Below are 26,008 nucleotides of genomic sequence, written 5' to 3' on the forward strand. Positions count from 1 at the left end.
TCGCATGAAAAGTGACTGAATTGCTTATGACCGCACACTGGCTTTGATTCATTAGCCTTTTCTTTGCTACTCTACAAATTTGTTTGTCCTCGGTGAAGAGGTCACAGACCTAGTTGGCCAATGGTTATCTGCCTTCCTGAATGTTGGTCTGTGGGAGTGAGGTGAAAAACCAGTACAAACTGATGTGCCGTGTACAGGTGGTGTTCGAGGTCCGCGCGGAGGGACATCGTCACAACACCCTGGCCCTGTTGCGGAGTCCCTTCTCCTACACTACCACGGCTGTCGTGATAATCGCACACACACCTGACCAAGCTTAACAAATAAAGAGCAGGTAAACGACTGAGTGAACCTTCCTTTGTTTAACGAACACTGCCACACACACATTACTACGTAAAGTGGGACGATTGTCTGCACTGGCCAGTTAAGGGATGAGCGTCTCAGAGTAACACCAACTCCTGGGAAGAGAACGCACATGAATGATTTAGCTCAGCTCCCTTCTATAGGCTACTGTGTAGGTTTACTAGTGATAAAAGTGGTTCATTGTAGGGAAGGTGAATCCATGGGTAGCATATACCTGAAGCCTACAGGTACTGTATAACGTATTAGCCTGTAAGATGTCTGTTTCATTTGTGTAGGACTATGTATTACTTTTTCAGTGTCCTACTGACAAAAGAAAAGTTATAAAAAGCAGTGGTGAGAGATGCAGAAAAAAGACGTGAGGTTTCAGAGGTGTTTCCCAGAACATGGCAATGAATGTGTTTTATTAATATTTTGTTGACAAAAAAAACAAAACTTTACAAAGTCCAACAGTTCAACTCTAGTCTAGTCTTTTACTGGCTGTTATACCAAAGATTGTGGAAGATTGACAAGATGGCTAACCGTTCGGCTTCACCATGTAGAAAGTTGTCTGCGTTGTCAAGGGGGGGGGGGGGGGGGCAGGAACTCTAGCAAAATGAAATTGCTAAACTAGACACAAGAGGCGCAATTAGTAGGCGCTACATCGAATTAAGCTAGTTTTTTGGGACCAAATCGACAGTGTCTACAGTTCATATTTCTATAAATGCATCTTCCGAACAATCTAGTACAAACCCATAAAGTCAAATGAATATGCCTGACATTGAACGAGCAAATATATTATTTGTATACCAGATTTGACACTTCATTCCCATAGATTCAAAAGTCACTACTTCCTCTCTGTCATCCTCCACTTCCTGATGGATGGTAGTAATGCAAGAGTCTGCACTCAGGCTCCAGCTATGACTCTTTGTTCAGACAGAGCAGAGAATAGTGAGAACCGGAGAGCTGAGGATCCAAGAGGATTGTACATGTCATGGTCGCAGCCAGAGTAGAACAGGCCTCTGATTGGACAGCAGGAAAAATTGAATACAGCCAATCATTGATACAATAGACAGACACTTGAGTAGGAATCCTTCTGGAAACCTACACAGCCTGTTGTCATGGAAACTTTGTGCCAGAGCTCCATTCTAGTTGGAAAATAAAAAAGCAAATACACTAACTTCAGTTTAAAAACAATCCAAACCTTTACTGTATCTTTCAACCAAGAATCCAAAGTGAAAACAGTTTGGAAAAAATAAAAAATAATAACTCAAGGCACAAATATGAATACTGCAAAAATGTCATACTATACATTACAAATTATGTAATGGTGATTATACTCATTAGAAAAATTGTATATCTATTTTTGGATATTCGTACAACCAACAGAGGCAGTAGGAGGGGAGAGTAGGGGGGGTCCCTTGCCCCCTCCCAATTGGGCTGGGGGTGTAAACCAAACCACTAGCGACCGGGTGTAGCCAGCACACTGCCCAGCCGCCCCCTAAACTACCCTTCCTTCCATACCTCGCCCCCTACTCCTCTCAGAGGCAATAACAATATGTACAACTCTGAGTTATGTCCCAAATGGCACCCTATTCTCTATATAGTGTACTACTTCTGACCAGAGCCAGTAGTGCATTATATAGGGAATAGGGTTCCATTTGGGACACAGTGAATAATGACCCTAGATAATCTTCAGTGATGGGTGCTTTCTCTAATTCGTCTCTTTAATACTCGTCACACTGTTCCCTGAACAGATTGAAAGACAGACACTATGACAGGGAGAGAGAATATAAAGAAGCGGAATCCCTTCCAGCGAGTGAGATGCCGGGATCCAGAAAAATAAGCTACTGACTCAGAGTGCATCTCTCTGCTACAGTAACTCATAGTGCCCTCAAGTGGGGGGACAGCTTGGCTGCCCATAACTTCTACAGTGTATATAAAAACAATGACAGCGGTTATCCTCTTATGCAAAAATCTGTTACTGGGCAAAAGGCATAGCAAAAGAGAAACCCCCCAACCCAGTCCCTAACACTGACCTATACCCAGAGACATATACAGAGATATATAGGTAACTACCAAAATAAAATAAACACTAAATGAGGGCTACAAAGTATAGAAAGCAGATGCTTCCATGCAGGTGTGGTTCCTGAGTTAATTAAGCAATTAACATCCCATCAATGTTAGGGTCATGTATAAAAATGCCCAGTTGCCCATTATCAGACACTTGTAGAATCTATACCAAGGCGCATTGAAGCTGTTCTGGCGGCCCAACGCCCTATTAAGACACTATGTTGGTGTTTCCTTTATTTTAGTCGTTACCTGTATGTTGTGTATATGGCTCTTTTAACACTTACACCCAGATGCCTACTATCAACACTAGTCTATCTGGATGCTGAAACACCATAGTGGAGCTCATGGGAGGAGAATTAATTTTAAAAAAGGGAAGGAAGGAAAGACAAGCAGAGAGAAGAAGTGTAGAAGAGGCAGGTGGAAGAATTAGGATGGGTAGGTATCAGAAGTGGAACTTTGGCACAGTTGACCACCTCCAACAGAATGTCTCATCACTACCGTGTTTTCTTTGATTCCGTCTCACCTCACCCGATTGGTCAGAAATACACCATTGAGGTCTTATGTAACCGTAGCAAATGTCTGTTAACCAAAACAGACTTGAGCCTGGCACTTTGTTAGCCACTTTAGCTTTGGAGCGAAAGTGACTGTAAACATCTTCAGGCCGCTCCTCCACAGCACTACAAGAGTGACGGGACAGAGAGAGCTAGGCTACGTTCCAAAGTACCCTACTCCCAATATAGTGTACTACTTTGACCAGGACGAATAGGACTCCATTCAAAAGTAGTTGCACTATATAGGACTCAGGGTGCCATTTTGGACAAACCCCATGTTTGGAGCAGGACAGGAGGTTCCCAGTACTGCAATACTGTGATGGAGAAAACATGGGTAGTTTGAATAGAGCAGTTCTACTTGAGACATACATTTGATAAATCAACGTCACTAGCAAAACACCCAGACAATTTAAATATGAACTGTATGGGCAAAATATATGTAGAAGAGAAAATGCTAATAGGTACAAAGAAATTAACTGCTAATCTTTGCAGTGCTCAAAATTTTAACAATTTAAAGTATTCATGGCCCAAATTTCAGTTTGTGCCATTCAAGAACAGGGTTAACTGTTAGCTTTAGCTGCTGTTCTTTCATTCTGGCCCCTAAATACCTCACCAGCCTATAAGGACCATATCACAGTTCACACACACACACCAGCCCAAACCACAAGCTCATGCGCATGGTCCACTTACCTAACACACGAGACGCACATGAGCCACAGACACGTCTGAAACATAATCCTGTGCCAAACACGCTATTCACACTGTATACACTCCTCCATAATAGCAAACTACACACACCAGAGGAAGACAGAATGACATCTCAGCTTACCATTTAGCAGCAACAGTCCTTAGCTCTGGTCCAGGGCGTTACGTGTGGCTTGCTGTTGAAGGCTCAGCATCAGAAAACTACACATAACAGCCTGGACCAGAGCTACGACAGTCCTTTGAACCCTGGCCTCCATCTGTCTTTCTGTACAGGAACACACTCCATAAACATCCGTTAGTCTATTTTCACACTGTGCGCCTCGAGAAAAAAAAAAAAACACTAAAAAGGCCAAACTGAAAAAGTAAACATCTTGAAATTATCAAATAAATTATGCTTAAAAACCCCCATCTAGTAACAAAATAAATCAAGGCATGCAAAAGATAGTCAACCTAAGAGATTTTTTCATTTTAAAGCCAAATGTCCATCTATTGTTACATCTTCCCAGTGAAATGGAAGAACCACTCACTCTGTTAAGTCCTTTAAGTCCTCAGGAAGAAGGTAGCTGCCAAAACAAAATTCAAATCCACTGGAATAACTTAACAGGCTCTGAGCGTTTAAAAAAGGCCAAATATGTACATACGTGTTCCGTGCTCAAGCTTTTAAGTGGCCAGTATTTACACGTGTTCTGTGCATCATGCGTGTCGGCAGTGCAGCAAAGAAACAGCAAAACGCTCATCATGTGAAACACAGAGACGTAGGATCGAGTGATCTAAAACATCCGTTAAAAAAGGGAACAAATAAATACTAAGAAAATAGATCATATCAGAAAATGTACATCACAATAAACACAAGTCGCGCCTCGCTTAGCTCCTCTCCTATTTCCTCCTCTGTAAGGAATATGTTTGAATACATGTTTCATCTTTAAAAAATGCCGATGTGTAAAAAAAAATTATATAACATGAAGACAAAAATGTCTGTTGGCTCGTAAGGTGATACTGAGACGTTAGAAGTTAAAGCTGTGCTGAGAGATAAGGTCAGAGTCCCAAATGGCACCCTATTCCCTATATAGTGCCCTACTTCTGACCAGAGCCCTAAGGCTTTAAATCGAGTTACATATAGCAGTATTATTTTTTTACGATATCAATACCTGATTCTACGAATCGATTTGTAAAATAAATTTTTGTAACTTTTTCCCTCTCGTAACTGTAGCTAGCGCTAGTCGGCTGTACCTGTGCCAAACCTATTGGATGAAAAATACCATTGCTTGTTCTCAATCTTTTTAAATAGGGATCCAAAAGGTTTTTAGCACTTTCATTTCCCTGACCGATCAAAACTCGTCTTCTCACGCTCTCTCGTCTCTCTGCAGCAGACATAGACTGAGTGTACAAATCATTAGGAACACCTGCTCATTCCATGACAGAATGACCAGGTGAAAGCTACGATCCCTTATTGATTTCACTTGTTAAATCCACTTCAAAAATCAGTGTTGATGAAGGGAGGAGACATTAAAGAAGGATATTTTAGATCTTAAGACAACTGAGACATGTATTGTGCGGGCCATTCAGAGGGTGAATGGTCAAGACAAAAGATTTAAGTGCCTTTGAACGGGGTATGGTAGTAGGTGCCAGGCGCACCGGTTTGAGTATGTCACTGCAACGCTGCCGGGTTTTTCCACTCTCAACAGTTACCCATGTGTATCAAGAATGGTCCACCACCTAAAAAATATCCAGCCAACTTGACAACTGTGGGCAGCATTGAGTCAACATGGGGTGGCATCGCTGTGGACAGCTTGAGACACCTTGTAAGAGTCCATGCCCCCAATGAATTGAGGCTTTTCTGATGACAAAAAGGGGGTGCAACTCAATATTATCAAGGTGGTCCTAATGTTTTGTACACTCAGTATATAGTGAGCAATATATTTAGAATATCAAATGGCAATAAAAAAAATTATCAAATAAAAAATAAACGAAAAAAAATTGCAGTACCGAATAGCAATACATATCGGCACCTAAGTATAGTGACAATATCATATTGTGGGGTCCTTGGCAATTCCAGCCCTATAGGGAATAGGGTACCATTTGGGAGGCAGCCAGAGAGCCGTGGTTCTGAGGCTGAGCCTGACACTAAGGCGTTGCAGTAAACATCAGATGTGGGGGAAAAAAACGAATGCTGTCCTTCCCTCCTCATACTGTATTGTGAAGTAGCTCAGTAGCTAAAGCCGGCATGAACACACTGACATGCAGTGACACACAAACACAAAATGTCAGACACACATCCTTGCAAGCACACACACACATACACAATCAATTGTTCGATTAAACAGACCCTATATGCCCCTTCCTCTTTCATGTTTTTAGTTGTTTTTTTTGAGTAAAGTTTCTTGGCGGCGTTACATGGTGTGCCTCCGACTCCCACCCCCAGCCCCTCTTTGCCCAGCTTTGGGGTACTGTTTGAGGCTTGAGGGAGTGTGAAGGGTTTAAGGGGTCAGGTGGGAGTCAGAGTTCAGTAGTCTGCGATGGGTGCCAGATCAGGGTGCAGGTCCACGGTGATGTTCTTATACAGGGAGCTCAGGGAGATCTCAGGGGTGTAGTTAAGGTTGTTCAGGCCATCCAGGTGCTGCCTTTCTTTGGAGTACCTCAGCAGCTTGTACCTGCAGAGAGAGGAAAGGAAGGAGGATTAGCTAGCAGTTCGCATTCATACCAGCAGTCACAGCTCAAAATGCCCTGATCAAAAGTAGGTCACTGTGCAGGAAATAGGGTGCCATTTCAGGTGCAGTCACAGGGAGAGGAGGATAAGCTAGCAGTTGGCATTTATACCTGGAGTCACAGTGAGAGGAGATGAAAGGGGATTAGCCTAGTTAGCGGTTAGCATTGACAGTAATGAATCCAATTATACACACACACCACCACAGGGATCCTTAGTTAGCGCTAATGACATTCGGGAGATCCATAGTTAGCATTTGCATAATGAAACCAGGAGGATCCTTTTGTTAGTGTAAGCTGATTCATTAGCGTTAAAAGCTGTCTGGAGGAGCTTGTGCTCTAGTTGCAGATGGAAAACCTTTACCCAAAGAGAGAAACTCTTCTGCCCCCTCTGTCCCTCCCTGATCTCTGAACATAGCCCTCTAGTGCAGAGTTACGATGAGGACTGTAATGCGGATGAGACCTGGTTGACTTGTGTTAAAAAGGGACTGTCAACTGTCAACACGGCGAAAGGGACTTGGCCAATGAATGGGGAGTTAACTCAATGCTGGCACAGAAAACACCCACGCACATACAGTAGCACAAACCACTGACACTTGGCCTGGAAGGGTAAGCAACTCTTATTCTATCAATCATAGCTCTGTGGTTGCACCAACGCTAGAGTGAACACAGAATTGTGTTTAAATAAATAAAAATGTATTCCAGTACCTGGGATACGTCCCAAATGACATTCATTACGTATATAGACCACTGCTTTAAGTACATAAAATGTACTTAAATGTTCCTTCCTGTTTGGCCCTGTCCGGGGGTATCATCGGAAGGGGCCACAGTGTCTCCTGACCCCTCTGTCTCAGCCTCCAGTATTTATGCCGCAGTAGTTTGTGTCGGGGGGCTATGGTCAGTTTGTTATATCTGGAGTACTTCTCCTGTCTTATCCGGTGTCCTGTGTGAATTTAAGTATGCTCTCTCTAATTCTCTCTCTCTCTTGGAGGACCTGAGCCCTAGGACCATGCCTCAGGACTACCTGGCATGATGACTCCCTGCTGTCCCCAGTCCACCTGGCCGTGCTGCTCCAGTTTCAACTGTTCTGCCTGCGGCTATGGAACCCTGACCTGTTCACCGGATGTGCTACCTGCCCCAGACCTTCTGTTTTCAACTCTAGAGACAGCAGGAGCGGTATAGATACTCCTAATGATCGACTATGAAAAGCCAACTGACATTTACTCCTGAGGTGCTGACTTGCTGCACCCTCGACAACTACCGTGATTATTATTATTTGACCATGCTGGTCATTTATGAACATTTGAACATCTTGGCCATGTTCTGTTATAATCTCCACCCGGCACAGCCAGAAGACTGGCCACCCCTCATAGCCTGGTTCCTCTCTAGGTTTCGGCCTTTCTATGTAGTTTTTCCTAGCCACCGTGCTTCAATAGCGGCATTGCTTGCTGTTTGGGGTTTTAGGCTGGGTTTCTTTACAGCACTTTCAGATATCAGCTATATAAATCAATTTGATCAAATGTGAAGTAAAACATGCGTGCAGATGGCTGGATACAGCGAAAAGTTAAAAGGTACTGAAATAAAATAGAAATGAAGTTACTTACTTCTGCCTGCAAAGGTGCATGCTATTCAATCGATCACTGCCCGCACCTGCTCGCCCGTCCAGCATCACTACTCTGGACGGCTCGGACTTAGAATACGTGGTCAACTACAAATACCTGGGTGTCTGGTTAGACTGTAAACTCTCCTTCCAGACTCACATTAAGCATCTCCAATCCAAAATTAAATCTAGAATCGGCTTTCTATATCGCAACAAAGCATCCCTCACTCATGCTGCCAAACATACCCTCGTAAAACTGACTATCCTACCGATCCTCGAATTCGGTGATGTCATCTATAAAATAGCCTCCAACACTCTACTCAACAAACTGGATGCAGTCTATCACAGTGCCATCCGTTCTGTCACCAAAGCCCCATACACTACCTGTACGCTCTCGTTGGTTGGCCCTCGCTTCATACTCGTCGCCAAAACCACTGGCTACAGGTTATCTACAAGTCTCTGCTCAGTAAAGCTCCGCCTTATCTCAGCTCACTGGTCACCATAGCAGCATGCGCTCCAGTAGATATATCTCACTGGTCACCCCCAAAGCCAATTCCTCCTTTGGTCGTCTTTCCTTCCAGTTCTCTGCTGCCCATGACTGGAACGAATTGCAAAAATCTCTGAAGCTGGAGACTCACATCTCCCTCACTAGCTTTAAGCACCAGCTGTCAGAGCAGCTTACAGATCACTGACCCTGTACATAGCCCATCTGTAAACAGCCCATCTAACTCATCCCCAAACTGGTATTTATTTATTTTGCTCCCCAGTATCTTTACCTGCCCATTCATATTCTGCCGATCTACCATTCCAGTGTATAATTGCTATATTGTAATTACTTCGCCACCATGGCCTATTTATTTCCTTAACTTACCTCATTTGCACTCCCTGTATATAGACTTTCTGTTTTCTTTTGTTCTACTGTATTATTGACTATGTTTTGTTTATTCCATGTGTAACTCTGTGTTGTTGTATGTGTCGAATTGCTACGATTTATCTTGGCCAGGTCACAGTTGCAAATGAGAACTTGTTCTCAACTGGCCTACCTGGTTAAATAAAATAAATTAAAAGGGCGATAGAGATGAGGAACAGCTGCACTCAAGTAGTAGGATTAACAGCAATCTCTACCTTGAGATTTTTACAGCAAGGGACTGTTTTAGGTACACTATATATACAAAAGTATGTGGACACCCCTTCAAATGAGTGGATTTGGCTATTTCAGCCACACCTGTTGCTCACAGGAGTATAAAAATCAAGCACACAGCCATGCAAGCTCCATAGACAGTGCCTTTACCTCCCTTATCTTATCTTAATTTGCTCACATTGTATATAGACTTATTTTTCGACTGTATGTTTGTTTTACTCCATGTGTAACTCTGTTGTTGTATGTGTCGAACTGCTTTGCTTTATCTTGGCCAGGTCGCAATTGTAAATGAGAACTTGTTCTCAACTTGCCTACCTGGTTAAAGGTGAAATAAAACATACAATAGACAAACATTGGCAATAGATTGGCCTTACTGAAGAGCTCAGTTACTTTCAACGCGGCATCGTCATAGGATGCCACCTTTCCAACAAGTCAGTTATTCAAATGTCTGCCCTGCTAGAACTGCTCCGGTCAACTGTAAGTGCTGTTATTGTACAGTGGAAACATCTAGGAGCAACAACAGCTCAGCCGCGAAGTGGTAGACCACACAAGCTCACAGAACAGGACCGCCAAGTGTTGAAACGCGTAAAAAATAGTCTGTCCCGACCTCACTAATGCTTCCTGGCTGAATGGAAGAAAGTCCCGGCAGAAATGTTCCAACATCTAGCGGAAAGCCTTCCCAGAAGAGTGGAGGCTGTTATAGCAGCAAAGGGGGGCAAAACTGTGGCCCCAATCAGGCTCCCGAGGACTGGAATTTCCCACCCCTAATTGAACATCTCATTCCAAAATCATGGGCATTAATATAGAGTTGGCCATCAATTAGGGGTGGGAAATTACAGTCCTCGGGAGCCTGATTGGGGCCACAGTTTTGCCCTAGCCCCAACTAACAAACCTGACTCCAATAATCACCTAATCATGATCTTCAGTTTAGAATGTAATTTGATTAAATCAGCTGTTTGCTAGGGATGGAGAAAAAGTCTGACACCAATCAGGCCCCTGAGAACTGGAGTTTCCCACCCCTGCAAGGTGTCCACATACCGTTGGTCATGTAGTGTATTTTCATGAATACCACATATAACGAGGACTTCCTGGAGCAACGCTGTATTGAGAGCTAAGCTAATGTGATGTTCGAGGTTAAGTTAGGTAAACATTCTTTGACATGGTTACGGCGCCTGCTATGGACTGCTAGCATGCATGTACTGACCTGCCCAGGAACTGCACCTCTCCCCGGTGGTGGTGTGGGATGGACTTGTATTTACCCATTTCTCCCTCCGGCCTTGTGATGTTCAGACCAGCATAATGTACTCTATGAGAGAGAGAGGGACAAACAAAGCCTTTCATTAAGTTACCCAATCAGATAACCGATTTGTCTCTTTCAAACACACACACAGACGCACACTAACTGACCTGTTCCAGAGGTCGTCGTCCTCTCCTCCCCAGCCCCAGAACGCATTGGGAAAGCCATTAATCTTGCGGAACTGTTCCACTGTGAGTCCACTCACGCCCCCAAAGAACTCACTATATGGTAGTCTGTGGACAACACACACAGCGTTACACACACCTGTAACACGCGCAACACACTTTCAACACGGACAGAGGGACAGACACAGACAACATAGCCTAGCTTTGCCTGGGGAAAGACTGAGTTTTCAACAAAACGACAGAAAGGGAAAAAAGAAAAAAAAGGAGAGACCTTACCAGTCAGTATCACAGGAAAGCAAACAGGTAACAAAGAATGAGTTTGGCTGTGATACAACACACAGACACACAATTATGTTTTCAGACAATTTACCATTCAGTCTGCAAATTTAGAAGAGACACACATAGGCAGACTGGAAACTCTGTTCATAAATTAAGCCTTAGTCCGGGACCAGTGTTTCCCCTGTATTCATTTAGCAGCACCAAGACCAAAAAATGAAAAATAATTATAATTTTTAGAAATACATTTTCGGGATTGTAAAAACACTAAGTGTAAACTTAAATGACTAAAGAGGATTACTGATGGTGCGTGCAGGGTACATGTCCAGAGGTCCCAATGACAAAAAAAATAAAATTCTCGAAGCTACATTTAGAAATATATAGAATTGTAGGAAATTAGCTGAAAAACAGCATTTTGCCATTTTCCGCCAATTCCGGACTGATTTAAGCCGTGACTTACAGGTACATGTACTTGTCCAGTTTGGCTGCGAAGTGGCGTGGCATCTGACCACAGCCGTAGTAGTTACGGTCGTTCTCTGGGATGTGGTCGACATCGTGGAACACCAGACAGTCCCAGTCCAGATCCTTCATGGCTTCCAGGAAACCCACATTAAACAACATTGCTCTGTTGAACGGCTGGGTACCAGACTGATGGAGGGAGAAAGAGGAGTTAGACTAACCCTAACCCAAGTTAAACAACATGGCCCTATTGAAGGGCTGGTCCAGTGTTGCATTTTGTCAACAAAAATAGTGACAGAACTGACAAGACTAGAAAACAGACTTAAAAAGAGTCCCAGAAAAAAAGACTAAACAAATTATTTTTCACTTTGCTTGAGGATAATGAGACAAGACTAAAGTATGTCTGTGACTAAAATCTGACTAGTAAGTGAGAGTTTTTGGAGAGCTGTTCAGTGTCCTTTGTTTAGTCCAATCAAAAGCATGCAGAATTGTAAGGCTTTCTTATCGCAATGCGGTAGAAAATAAATACCATGCACAGGTCATTCATGAGTCACCTCTCTGCCCAGCAACCGTTCTCCAATCTGGCAGCAACAAATCATTGATGCAAATAAGGCACACGCCATGGCTACTCTCCCGATGGTATAAGCTCCCGGTAGAAAAAGGGTCAATGTTTGCGAGTCACTTTACTTATGTTTATTCAAACAAGACCTAATGCAATGTTTCCATGGGAGAAAAGACAGTGTTTGCACCTACAAGATGACGGGGAAAAAAATACTACCAACCTCACTAGAAATCTGAAAGCACATTATTCCAACATATACGCTCAGGAAATAAGAGATTGATAATCCTAGCTAATTATCTTGCTGCAACCTATCAGACCACTACTTATGACAGAACTTGAATTAGAATATAGCTACAGTATGTCAAGGGGCAGGGCTCCACACCGCAACCATTGTCACATTTTGCGACCCTTTGACTTAGCTGTGCGAGTTACATCTTTTATTGATCGCTTCAGTGCGAGCTGAAAATTCATTACACGGTCATCTCACAAAAAAAAAATTGTCTCCTGTCTGGTGTACCAAGAAAGTCATTGGTCAACTGCAGAACCTGCAGAATGCTGCAGCATGGGTACTGACCTAGACCAGACAGAGAGCAGCACACATTACACCGGTTTTAAGGTCTCTACACTGGCTGCCTGTGAGTTTTAGAATTAATTTTTAGATTTTTCTATTGGTTTTTAAATCAATCCATGATTGTGCACCCAAATGCATGTCAGACATGCTTTTAATTTATGTACCCAGCAGGTCTCTCGGGTCCTCTGGCAGTGGCCTTTTAACTATTCCAAAGCCTAGGACCAAGAGGCATGGAGAGGCAGCCTTTAGTTATTACGCCCACAGCCTCTGGAACAGCCTGCCAGAGAACCTGAGGGGGCCGAAACTGTGGACATAATTAAAATATATATTTTCCTGAGGGTGCTTCTTCATAATTTCTAATAATTTCATCATTTCTGTGAATAACACATACAGAATCATGTAGTAAATCAAAAAGTGTTAAACATATCAAAATATATTTTAGATTCTTCAGATTCCACCCTTTGCCTTAACAGCTTTGTACACTCTTGGCATTCTCTCAATCAGCTTCAAGAGGAATGCTTTTCCAACAGTCTTGAAGGAGTTCCCACATATGCTGAGCACTTGTTGGCTGCTTTTCCTTCACTCTGCAGTCCAACTCATCCCAAACAATCTCAATTGGGTTGATGTCAGGTGATTGTGGAGGCCAATTCATCTGATACAGCACTTCGCCAATTCATCTGATACAGCACTTCATCACTCTTGGTCAAAATAGCCCTGACAGTCTGGCGGTGTGTTGGGTCATTGTCCTGTTGAAAAACAAATGAAAGTGCAGCTAAGCACAAACCAGATGGGATGGCGTATCACTGCAGAATGCTGTGTTAGCCATGCTGGTTAAGTGTGCCTTGAATTCTAAATAAATCACTGAGTGTCACCAGCAAAGCACACCCACACCATCACACCTCCTCCATGCTTCACGGTGGGAACCACATGCGGAGATCATCTGTTCACCTACTCTGCATTTCACAATGACAGGGCGTTTGGAACCAAAAATGACACATTTGGACTCATCAGACCAAAGGACAGATTTCCACTGGTTTATCGTCTATTGTTCGTGTTTCTTGGCCCAAGCAAGTATTTTCTTATCGGTGTCCTTTAGTAGTGGTTTCTTTGTAGCAATTCGACCATAAAGGCCTGATTCACACAGCCTTCTTTGAACAGTTGATGTTGAGATGTGTGTGTTACTTCAACTCCGTGAAGCATTTATTTGGGCTGCAATCTGAGGTGCAGTTAACTCTAATGAACTTATCCTCTGCAGCAGAGATAAGTCATGAGAGCCATTTTCATTATTAGCGCTTGATGTTTTTTGCGACTGCACTTGAAGAAACTTTCAAAGTTCTTGAAATTTTCCGCATTGACTGACCTTCATGTCTTAAAGTAACGACGCATCTGTTCTTGCCATGATATGGACTTGGTCTTTTACCAAATAGAGCTAGCTTCTGTATACCACCCCTACAAAAGGAACCTTTAACAAGGCACACCTGTAAGTTAAATACATTCCAGTTGACTACCCCGTGAAGATGGTTGAGAGAATGCCAAGAGTGTGCAAAGCTGTCATGGTAAATGGTGGCTATTTGAAGAATCTGAAATATATTTTATATTTTGATTTGTTTAACACTTTTTCGGTTACTACATGATTCCATATGTGTTATTTCATAGTTTTGATGTCTTCACTATTATTCTGCGATGTAGAAAATGGTAAAAAAACAAACAAAAAAAACTCTGGAATGAGTAGGTGTGTCCAGACTGATTTTAAAGCTGCTGCGGAGTAATGTGTTCTTCTGCCAATTTGGCTTTTGGGAAGAGAATCATGCGATAGGATGTTATGCCCGAAAAATATATTTTGGTAGGACAAGGCTGTGTGTGTTTGTGCACATCGAAGTCAGTGATTTAAGTTAATGAGGCAATAAAAATGTGATGACTAAAAATGTGACTAATAAGACATTTAGTTTACTTAAATGTCATTTTGACAATAACTAGACTAAATCAGTATTCAAATAATAAAAATGTGACTAAGACTAGACAAAAAACAAAAAAAAGTGCCAAAATTAACACTGGCTGGGTCCCAAACTGATAGGGGGGGCAGAGGTCGAAGAAAGCCCAATGTTGTGAGCTAATCTGTCTACAGCTCATCTTCATCATAGATTCTACATTTCTCACCAGTGGGTGGCAGAGTTGACAAAGTAGTGAGGCCGAATAGGGTGAAGGGAGACCAAATGTGTGCAATAATAACAGAACTTGTTTAAAAGCGGTGTTACCTGCTCGATGACGTAATAAGCAAACTGCAGCCTCTGTCTCTGCAGCATGGGGGTGAGGTGCTGGAACAGGATGGGAAGGTGCTCGTAGCGGTTACGGAACGGGATCAGGATGGCCACCTACACAGGGAGCAGGACAGAGGAGCGGACAGTCCGACACACAGCATTTAGGGAGCAGGACAGAGGAGCGGACAGTCAGACATACCGCATTTAGGGAGCAGGACAGAGGAGCGGACAGTCAGACATACCGCATTTAGGGAGCAGGACAGAGGAGCGGACAGTCAGACACACAGCATTTAGGGAGCAGGACAGAGGAGCGGACAGTCCGACACACAGCATTTAGGGAGCAGGACAGAGAAGCGGACAGTCCGACACACAGCATTTAGGGAGCAGGACAGAGGAGCGGACAGTCCGACAAACAGCATTTAGGGAGCAGGACAGAGGAGCGGACAGTCCGACACACAGCATTTAGGGAGCAGGACAGAGGAGCGGACAGTCAGACACACAGCATTTAGGGAGCAGGACAGAGGAGCGGACAGTCCGACCCACAGCATTTAGGGAGCAGGACAGAGGAGCGGACAGTCAGACACACAGCATTTAGGGAGCAGGACAGAGGAGCGGACAGTCAGACACACAGCATTTAGGGAGCAGGACAGAGGAGCAGACAGTCAGACACACAGCATTTAGGGAGCAGGACAGAGGAGCAGACAGACCAGAAGTAGCAACTCAAATGCTTCTAATAGAGGAAAGACACTGGTGTCTACAAATATGGCTTACAGTTCAATTTCATTTTCTAATAGAGAGGAGAATAAAAGTAGTAAAATAACTGAACCGCACACATATTTCCTCAGTCATACATGTCAACAGTCATTACCTTCCAGCGTGGTTTACAGTCCTTGGGTCTCCAGTGTCCTCCAAAGTGAACATCCAGATACTTCGAGAACTTCAGATCAATCTCCTCCATAGGGATCTGAGTCATGTTGACGTCCATAGGACCCTCTGAGAACGTACACATAAACCTTCAGTAAACACACACTGTGGGATTTTAGTCAGTCCATCCAGGATGCATTGCTTTAAAAAGAAAATAGTTGCAGGCAAAAATGCTGGATTTTTCTGCAGCATTTCTGACATTTTGCATGGCCTGTTTTTCAATGTTTTTGTCCAATTTGCCACAAAAATGCACTTATGTAGAAAAAGATGTGGCTTGATTGAACCATATTATGCGGTAAAAGTGTGATGAATAGTTCATTACGAGCTCTTTTTCTATTGCAGTGATTTGACAGTTTAATGCGGAAATATAATTTTGATTTAACTGTTTTATATAGAAACAAGTGCAGTGATGGTAATTTTGAGTAATATGGGGGAATTGTTGATTTTTCCCCCAAAAAGTTGAGCACAGTCAAAAAATCCTGGAGGGACTGTTTAAAAAAAAATCCACATCAATCAACACACAATACCCCATACGACAAAGCTAAAACCAGGTTTTTAAAAATATAAGCAAATGTATTAACAATAAAAAAAAACTGAAATACCATATTTAAATAAGTATTCAGACCATTTGCAATGAGACTCGAAATTGAGCGTCGGTGCATCCTGTTTCCATTGATCATCTTTGAGATGTTTCTACAACTTGTTTGGAGTCCACCTGTGGTAAATTCAATTGATCGGACATGATTTGGAAAGGCACACACATGTCTATATAAGGTCCCACAGTTGACAGTGCATGTCAAAGCAAAAACCAAGCCATGAGGTCGAAGGAATTGTCAGTAGAGCACAGGGACAGGATTGTGTCGAGGCACAGATCTGGGGAAGGATACAACAACAACAAAAAATTCTGCAGCATTGAAGGTCCCTGGTTGGGGGTCACCTTGGGGTCATGATAGGGGCTGCACCAAATGATTGATGTATTATAATTGATTATGCTTATGTTGTATTAATAGAAGGGGATGGGCTATAAGACACTCCCCCACTACATGTATAGGGTCCTGGACCACAGATTAGCAATATATGCATTATAAAGGTTTAATACGGTTCCACAGTTCTTTTCTAGTCTCTGCCTCTTATAGAAACGGTCTGAGCAGAAGTGTGAGCAATTGCGGTCAAAACAGGTTGTGTGTGAGAAAGCTCCTCAAGGCTAAAAGAGACAGACACCTGCAGGGGAGTAAATAGATAAGAGACAAGTCAGACATACCAACAAGTCAGACATGCTGAGCCCTTAGAAAACACTGGACCATTGTTCTCCTGCAAGTTTGTATATGTGGATATGCATGGGCTTGGTCTCATGAGTAGAAGGTGTTGACGTAGGCAGTTACACCACTAGGGGTTGACTGCAAGTATATTCAAGCAACTTTTACCGGTTTTATTTTGCGGGACTTACTCTGAAACATACGTGCTGTGTTACCATTGTCAACTTCTGCCTGCAATTGCATTAATAAAGGTTTGATTGATTTACTTGAAGGTATGTCTGACTGCTGATTTCACCATTAAGCCAATGATTGACAACAAACCTACCCCGGCATCCCCAAGAACAGTGGCTTCCATCATTCTTAAATGGAAGAAGTTTGGAACCACCAAGACTCTTCCTAGAGCTGGCCGGCCAGCCAAACAGAACAATCAGGGGAGAAGGGCCTAGGTCAGGGAGGTGACCAAGAACTGGATGGTCACTCTTGACAGAGCTCCAAAGTTCCTCTGTGGAGATGGGAGAATGTTCCAAAAGGACAGCCATCTCTGCAGCACTCCACCAATCAAGCCTTTATGGTAGAGTGGCCAGATGACAGCCACTCCTCAATAAAAAGATACATAACAGCCTGCTTGGAATTTGCCAAAAGGCACCTAAAGGACTCAGACCATGAGCAACAAGATCCTCTGGTCTGATGAAACCAAGATTGAACAATTTTGCCTGAATGCCAAACGTCACGTCTGGAGGAAACCTGGCACCATCCCTATGGTGAAGCATGGTGGTGGCAGCATCATGCTGTGGGGATGTTTTTCAGCAGCAGGGACTGTGAAACTAGTCAGGATCGGGGAAAATATGAACGTGGCAAAGTAGAGAGAGATCCTTGAGGAAAACCTGCTCCAGAGCTCTCAGGTCCTCAGACTGTGAAGAAGGTTCACCTTCCATTAAGACAATGACCCTAAGCACACAGCCAAGACAAAGCAGAAGTGGCTTCAGGGACAAGTCTCTGAATGTCCAAGTGGCCAGAGCCCGGATGTGAACCCGATCAAACATCTCTGGAGAGACCTGAAAATAGCTGTGCAGCAACAATCCCCATCCAACCTGACACGAGCTTGAGAGGATCTGCAAAGAAGAATAGGAGAAACTCTCCAAATACAGGTGTGCCAAGCTTGTAGCGACATACGCAAGAAGACTCCAGGCTGTAATCGCTGCCAAAGGTGCTTCAACAAAGTACTGAGTAAAGTTATACTTATGCGAATGTGATATCAGTTTTGTTTTTCATACATTTGCAAACATTCCTAAAAAGCTGTTTTTGCTTCATCATTATAGGGTATTGTGTGTAAATTGATGGGGAGAAATAACAATTTAAATCATTTTTAGAATGTGGGGATCTGAATAGTTTCCGAATACACTGTGTCATGGAACTCTCCTACCGTTTATCTCCAGATTTCAATGATAACAGAGGGGAAATGGGTAATGCAATACGTTTAACTGTAGCTAAATTGCCTATGTAGATATAACCGGCATGATAAGCCACACACATCCTACAGGGAGAGACAGTGTGACAGAATGAGGAGTGAGAGAAATAGTAAGAGAAAGAGGACGCACAGAGACAGCAAAGAGTAGCTTATCTCATGAGTTACATAATAACATGACCTGATCATAGTAAAATTCAAGATCGGCAGGAACTGCTTCTCACGATGTTAGCTAGCAAAGCTCATGCGCAGAAACACGTCATTGGGTCTAATGGTCGTGTCGAGCAGAACTGAGCATGTGCAGGCCTGTCAAATCAAAAAGGCACCTGCTCGATATAAAGTTGTTTTTGACCATTTTAACATGTCCATTTTGTCACTTTCAGAAGGTTGTAGTAATGACAGTTTCAGCTACTTAAGACATTGGCTCAAATCTGTGTTGTCTTTAGTTTGGGGAAAAAAGAAAAAAAAAATACTAAGGACACATTTTTCACTCCTCCCAGCGACTTGCCAAACCCCAGCCTGGTCCGTCGAGTCTGCTTCGCAATGCATTCCCGTAAGTATCATGCGTTTGAAAACCCAGTGGTAAAATCCTCTCAGTAGGCAAACTGATGGTTTGAAGACAAGCGTTCTGGTTACTTACTCATAGAAGGTAAGCGTTCTGGGCAGGGGAGGTTCTGAGCGTATGTGAAGTTCTCAGGGAGGTATGCTGTTGGCTGGGACATGTATTCACTGGAGTTACTGCCATCTGGGTAATCTACAGGAACACACAAGACATTCATTTATTTTTTTGATTGATTGTATAAAATTACTTTTCTATATTCCCCTTGTAGGGAGCTTAGAGGTGGATCATGCTGATTAATAGGTAGTGGAGGGGAGTAGACGGTGTCTCAACCAACATGTGTCGAAGTAAAGCCAAAAGTCAGAAAAACATATTGGAAGAAAAATAGGCCTAAGCCTGACTGACTCTAGCAGCTAGAGTGAGGGTCATTCTTGGGGTGTTTGGCTGCCCATCTCATATTGGTTGAAGCACTGCCTACTCCCTCCACCACCTACTAAAATCAGCAAGATCCCACTCTCTCTTAACAACCTAAAAGGGAGATGATTGAGATGTCATTTATACACTCCCCTACATAAATATTTGGACAATGAAGCTACAACTTTTAATTTGGCTATACAAAATGTTTCATAAGGCGACAGTATATCATGCAACATTTTCATAGATATGTTTTAAAGTTTAGAAATTGAGCGATTTATGTATCTAGTCCCCCCTTGTCAAACAGTGCACTACGGAATTTTTACACCTTAGGTAAATATGAACAAAAAAAGGCTGGAAAAAATGTCATATGAATTTTACCTTTTATTTAAAATTGTTCAAAAACAGTCAGTAGGAAAAAAACATGCATTGTCCGTGTGGCTCAGTTGGTAGAGCATGGTGCTTGCAACACCACATTTGTGGGTTCGATTCCCACGGGGACCCAGTATGAAAAGAAAACAAATATGAACATGTATGCGCTCACTACTGCAAAATCGCTCTAGATAAAAGCGTCAGATAAATAACCATTTTTAAAAATGTAAATAAGGCTTATTGGCACCCCAGCATTTAGTACTTTGTGCACGCTCCCTTTGCCAAGATAACAGCTCTGAGTCGTCTCCTATAATGTTTGATGAGGTGGGAGAACACATAGGAAGATATTTCAGACCATTCCTCCATACAGAAACTCTACAGGTCCTCACTTGTAGACTCTCCTCTTCAGTTCACCGGGATGGCCATTGCAAAAGCTTGATTCTATTGTCAGTGAGCCATTTGTGTGTGGATTTGGAAGTATGCTTCGGATCGTTGTCCTGCTGGAAGAGCCAACCACGGCCCAGTTTTAGCCTGCTGGCAGAGGCTGATGGGGTTTGGCCTAATATCTCCTGGTATTTGATGGAGTCCATGATCCTATGTATCCTAACAAGGTTCCCAGGGCCTTTGGAAGTAAAACAGCCCCACAACAGCACAGATCCACCAACATAATTCACAGTGGGGATTAGGTCATTTTCTGCATGACTATGGCTCTTATTACACCAATCCCACCTCAGGTGTTTGTTGCCAAAAAGCTCTATTTCAGTCTCATCAGACAATATAACCTTGTTCCAATCCAAGTTCCAATGCCCTTTAGCAAACTCCAGGCACTTACATTTGTGGTTTGGTGACAGCAGAGGCTTTCTGGCAACCCATCCAAATAACTTGCTGGCATGGAGGTGGCATCTAATTGTAGTTTTGGAGACTTTGTGACCCCAAGATGTAACCAACTTCTGCAATTCTCCAACTGTAATCAGAGATTTTCCTGCCACTTCAACCATCCTTCTCACTGTGTGTGGAGGAAAAATACACTTGCGTTCTCTTCCAGGCAAGTTCATCACAGCTCCAGTTTTTTTTACATTTCTTAATTATTGCCCTAATAGTAGAGATGGGTAGTTTCAGGCATGAAGCTATCTTTTTATAGCCATTGCCTGACTTGTGAAGGTCAACAAACTATTGTCTAATTTCATGCGTTTGTTCTCTGGCCTTTCCCGTGTTGATGGATGACTAAGGGAGTTTAGCCTGTGTGTCAACTCATATTTATACCCCAGTGAAACAGGAAGTCATGGTTGACCACTTAAGAGCTCACAAAGAATTTAAAAAAGGTAAAAATCATCAATCGGTATATACATCAATTCGATTTTGTTCATCAGAATTTCTAGGGGTGCCAACAAGTGACACGCATGTTTTTGAATAAAATATATATATTTTTTAACCATTTTAACTCAAAGGTGAGATTCATATGATATTTTGAGTACAAGATCAAGCTGATAAACTCAATTTTTTCACAGCCTTATTTTTCATATTTACCTATGGTGCCAATAATTCAGGAGGACGCTAAGTATTTGGACAAATAAAACTATTCATTGCCTATGGAAGGTATTCAGACCCCTTGACTTCTTCCACATTTTGTTAGATTACAGCCTTATTCTAAAATTGATTTAAATCAATCGACAAACAATACCCCATAATGACAAAGCAAAAACCGGTTTGTAGAAAGTTACTAATTTATAAAAAATAAAAAATAAAAACCTTTGGCAGCGATTATAGCCTCGAGACTTCTTGAGTATGACGCTACAAGCTTGGCACGCCTGTATTTGGAGAGTTCCTCCCATTCTTCTCTGCAGATCCTCTCAAGCTCTGTCAGGTTGGATGAGGAGCATTGCTGCACAGCTATTTTCATTGTTCTCCAGAGATGTTCGATCGGGATCAAGTCCGGGTTCTAGCTGGGCCACTCAAAGATATTCAGACTTGTCCCGAAGCCACTCCTGCATTGTCTTGGCTGTGTGCTTAGGGGTCATTATCCTGTTGGAAGGTGAACCTTCACCCCAGACTGAGGTCCTGAGCGCTCTGGAGCATGTTTTCCGCAAGGATCTCTGTAATTTGCGCCGTTCATCTTTGCCTCGATCCTGACCAGTCTTCCAGTCCCTGCCGCTGAAAAACACCCCCACAGCATGATGCTGCCAGCACCATGCTTCACCGTAGGGATGGTGACAGGTTTCCTCCAGAAGTGACGCTTGGCATTCAAGTTAGAGGTCAATCTTGGTTTCATCAGAGAATCTTGTTTCTTTAGATGCCTTATGGCAATCACCAAGCAGGCTGTCATGTAACTTACTGCGGACTGGCATCCGTCTGGCCACTCTACCATAAAGGTCTAGTTGGTAGAGTGCTGCAGAGATGGAAAACTATCTTGAAGGTTCTCCCATCTCTACAGAGGAACTCTGAAGCCCTGTCAGAGTGACCATTGGGTTCTTGGTCACCTCCCTGACCAAGGCCCTTCTCCCCCGATTGCTCAGTTTGGCCTGCCAGCCAGCTCAAGGAAGACTCTTGGTGGTTCCAAATGTCTTCCATTTAAGAATGATGGAGGCCACTGTGTTCTTGGGGACCATCAATGCTACAGAAATGTTTTGGTACCCTTGCCCAGATCAGTGCCTCGACACAGTCTAGTCTCGGAGCTCTACAGACAATTCCTTCGACTTCGAGGCTTTGTTTTTGCTCTGATATGCACAGTCAACTGTGGGACTTTATATAGACAGGTGTGTGCCTTTCCAAATCATTTCCAACCAATATAATTTACAACAGGTGGACTACAATTTGTAAAAACATCAAGGATGATTAATATAAACAAGATGCATCCTGAACTCAATTTCGAGTCTCATAAGAAAGGGTTTGAATACTTTTGTAAATAAAGTATAATTTTTTATCGTTAATACATTTGCAAAAATGTCTAAAAACCTGTTTTTAGCTTTGTCATTCTGGGGTATTGTGTGTAGATTGATGAGGAAACATGGAAGAGAAACTCTTAAGAGGCTGTGAATTTTTGCAGCTTTTTGTTAAAAATCGCACAAAATTTCAACATCCTGCTACTCATGCCAGGAATATAGTATATGCATATGATTAGTATGTGTGGATAGAAAACACTCTGAAGTCTCTAAAACTGGTTAAATCGTGTCTGACTATAAACAGAACGTGTGTAGGAGGCAAAATCCCAAGGAAAACTGTTCACAAAAACAATATCCCTCCGCCAGTCTCTATTGTCTATGGCAAAGGAAATTAGCATCCAGTTTACAATGCCTACAGCTTCCACACGATGTCGCCAGTCTTGGCAATTGGGTTGAAGTTTATCCTTGGTGAAATGAGAAATAGGCACTTCCTGTCATCGAGTACACCGGAGGAAGTTATGAAAGGGAGAATCAGACGGGCTTCATAAATGGACATTTGGGTATACATGGACGGATTTAATCGAAAAAAAAGACCCAATTGTGATGTTTATGGGACATATAGGAGTGCCAACAAAGAAGCTTGTCAAAGGTAATGAATGTTTTATATTTTATTTCTGCGTTTTGTGTAGCGCCGGCTACGCAAATTATTTTGTTTGCGTCCCCTTTAGGTATTTCGGGGGTTGCATGCTATCAGCTAATAGCTTCTCATGCTTTCGCCGAAAAGCATTTTAAAAATCTGACATGTTGGATTCACAACGAGTGTAGCTTTAATCGAGTACCCTGCATGTGTGTTTTAATGAAAGTTCGAGTTGTATCGAGTACTATTAGTTGTCACTCTGAAATTTCCGCTGATGTTGATCCCTGTACAGGAACAGCAGCCATAAAAGGTTTTAACTTAACCCATTTTAGGACAAGGCTAGAACGTAACAGGTTGAAAAAGTCAAGGAGTCTGAATACTTTCCGAAGGCACTGTTTGTGTGTTTTAAGAAGTCAAAAGTTTTGTATTTGATCCCAAATACCTAGCACAATGATTACATCAAGCTGTTGACTCTACAATCTTGTTGGGTGCATTTACAGATTGTATTTCAGATTTTGTTGTGGCCAATAGAAATGACTGTTAATTCGTGTATTTTGTCATTTTGGAGTCATTTATATTGTAAATAAGAATATGTTTCTGAACATTTCTACATTCATGTGGATGCTACCATGATTACATATAATCTTGAATGATGAGTGAGAAAGTTAGAGGCACAAAGATCATACTGCCCCAAGACATCTTAACATCTCACGATTACCAATAACATGGGAGTGTATTATATTTATGCCTCTGACTTTCTCACTCCTCATTATTCACAATTCATTCATGATTATCATGCGAGCATCCACAATATACAGTGGGGAGAACAAGTATTTGATAACCTGCAAAATCGGCAGTGTTTCCTACTTACAAAGCATGTAGAGGTCTATATTTTTTTTAAATCATAGGTACACTTCAACTTTGAGAGACAGAAACTAAAAATCCAGAAAATCACATTGTATGATTTGTAAGTAATTAATTTGGATTTTATTGCATGACATAAGTATTTGATACATCAGAAAAGCAGAACTTAATATTTGGTATAGAGAGCTACGTTTGCAATTACAGAGATCATACGTTCCCTGTAGTTCTTGACTAGGTTTGCACACACTGCAGCAAGGATTTTTTGCCCACTCCTCCATACAGAGCTTCTCCAGATCCTTCAGGTTTCGGTGCTGTCGCTGGGCAATACGGACTTTCAGCTCCCTCCAAAGATTCTCTATTGGGTTCAGGTCTGGAGACTGGCTAGGCCACTCCAGGACCTTGAGCCACTCCTTAGTTCCCCTGGCTGTGTGTTTCGGGTCACTGTCATGCTGGAAGACCCAGCCACGACCCATCTTCAATGCTCTTACTGAGGGAAGGAGGTTGTTGGCCAAGATCCTGCGATACATGGCCCCATCCATCCTCCCCTCAATACGGTGCAGTCGTCCTGTTCCCTTTGCAGAAAAGCATCCAAAGAATGATGTTTCCACCTCCATGCTTCACGGTTGGCATGGTGTTCTTGGGGTTGTAACTCATCCTTCTTCCTCCAAACACGGCGAGTGGAGTTTAGACCAAAAAGCTCTATTTTTGTCTCATCAGACCACATGACCTTCTCCCATTCCTCCTCTGGATCATCCAGATGGTCATTGGCAAACTTCAGACGGGCCTGGACATGTGCTGGCTTGAGCAGGGGGACCTTACGTGCGCTGCAGGATTTTAATCCATGATGGCGTAGTGTGTTACTAATGGTTTTCTTTGAGACTGTGGTCCCAGTTCTCTTCAGGTTAATGACCAGGTCCTGCCGTGTAATTCTGGGCTGATCACTCACCTTCCTCATTATCATTGATGCCCCACGAGGTGAGATCTTGCATGGAGCCCTAGACCGAGGGTGATTGACCTACATCTTGAACTTCTTCCATTTTCTAATAATCGCGCCAACAGTTGTTGCCTTCTCACCAAGCTGCTTGCCTATTGTCCTGTATCCCATCCCAGCCTTGTGCAGGTCTACAATTTTATCCCTGATGTCCTTACACAGCTCTCTGGTCTTGGCCATTGTGAAGAGGTTAGAGTCTGTTTGATTGAGTGTGTGGACAGGTGTCTTTTATACAGGTACAGTTAATACAGGTAATGAGTGGAGAACAGGAGGGCTTCTGAAAGAAAAACTAACAGGTCTGTGAGAGCCGGAATTCTTACTGGTTGGTAGGTGATCAAATAATTATGTCATGCAATAAAATGCTAATTAATTACTTAAAAATCATACAATGTGATTTTCTGGATTTTTGTTTTAGATTCCGTCTCACAGTTGAAGTGTACCTGTGATAAAAATTACAGACCTCTACATGCTTTGTAAGTAGGGAAAAAAAACTGTAAGCAGTGTCTCCAAAATGACAATATATTATATTGCTCCCAAGTGGCACAGTGGTCTAAGACACTGCATCTCAGTGCAAGAGGCTTCACTGCAGTACCTGGTTCGAATCACATCTGGCCGTGATTGGGAGTCCCACAGGGCGGCGCACAATTGGCCCAGGTTAGTCTGGGTTTGGCCCTCATTGTAAATAAGAATTTGCTCTTAACTGATTTGCCTAGTAAAATAAATATATTTGCATCCAACAAGCTTGATGTGCCTACAGAGGAGTATTTTTCTGTAATAAAGTCCTTTTGTGGCTGGGCCTAGCTCCCCAGTGGATGGGCCTATGCCCTATAAGGGACACTCATGGCTGCACCCCTACCCAGTCATGTGAAATCCATAGATTATGGCCAAATGAATTTATTTCAATTGACTGACTTTTTTTTGGGGGGGGGGGGGGGGGGGGTAGATAGTGCTTTCATTTCTAAAACGGTAAAACAGATATGAAAATACTCT

General features: G+C 42.7%; 1 protein-coding gene across 1 annotated transcript in view; it reads right to left on the reverse strand.

Annotated features, from left to right (window-relative positions):
• Positions 1-728: 728 nt before the first annotated feature.
• The window catches only part of LOC109898085 (beta-1,4-galactosyltransferase 6), a 48,972-nt gene continuing 23,692 nt past the window's right edge, over positions 729-26,008 (reverse strand). Inside the window, exons 3-9 of the mRNA XM_020492867.2 lie at positions 18,943-19,056; positions 15,526-15,650; positions 14,655-14,771; positions 11,268-11,455; positions 10,517-10,639; positions 10,314-10,415; positions 729-6,316 (exon numbers count right to left, since the gene is read on the reverse strand). Of these exons, the coding sequence (XP_020348456.1) occupies positions 6,169-6,316; positions 10,314-10,415; positions 10,517-10,639; positions 11,268-11,455; positions 14,655-14,771; positions 15,526-15,650; positions 18,943-19,056 (917 nt within the window). The 3' untranslated portion in view covers positions 729-6,168. The remainder of the gene's footprint in view (positions 6,317-10,313; positions 10,416-10,516; positions 10,640-11,267; positions 11,456-14,654; positions 14,772-15,525; positions 15,651-18,942; positions 19,057-26,008) is intronic.

The sequence above is a fragment of the Oncorhynchus kisutch genome, linkage group LG10 (genome assembly GCF_002021735.2).
Source record: "Oncorhynchus kisutch isolate 150728-3 linkage group LG10, Okis_V2, whole genome shotgun sequence".
NCBI lineage: Eukaryota > Metazoa > Chordata > Actinopteri > Salmoniformes > Salmonidae > Oncorhynchus > Oncorhynchus kisutch.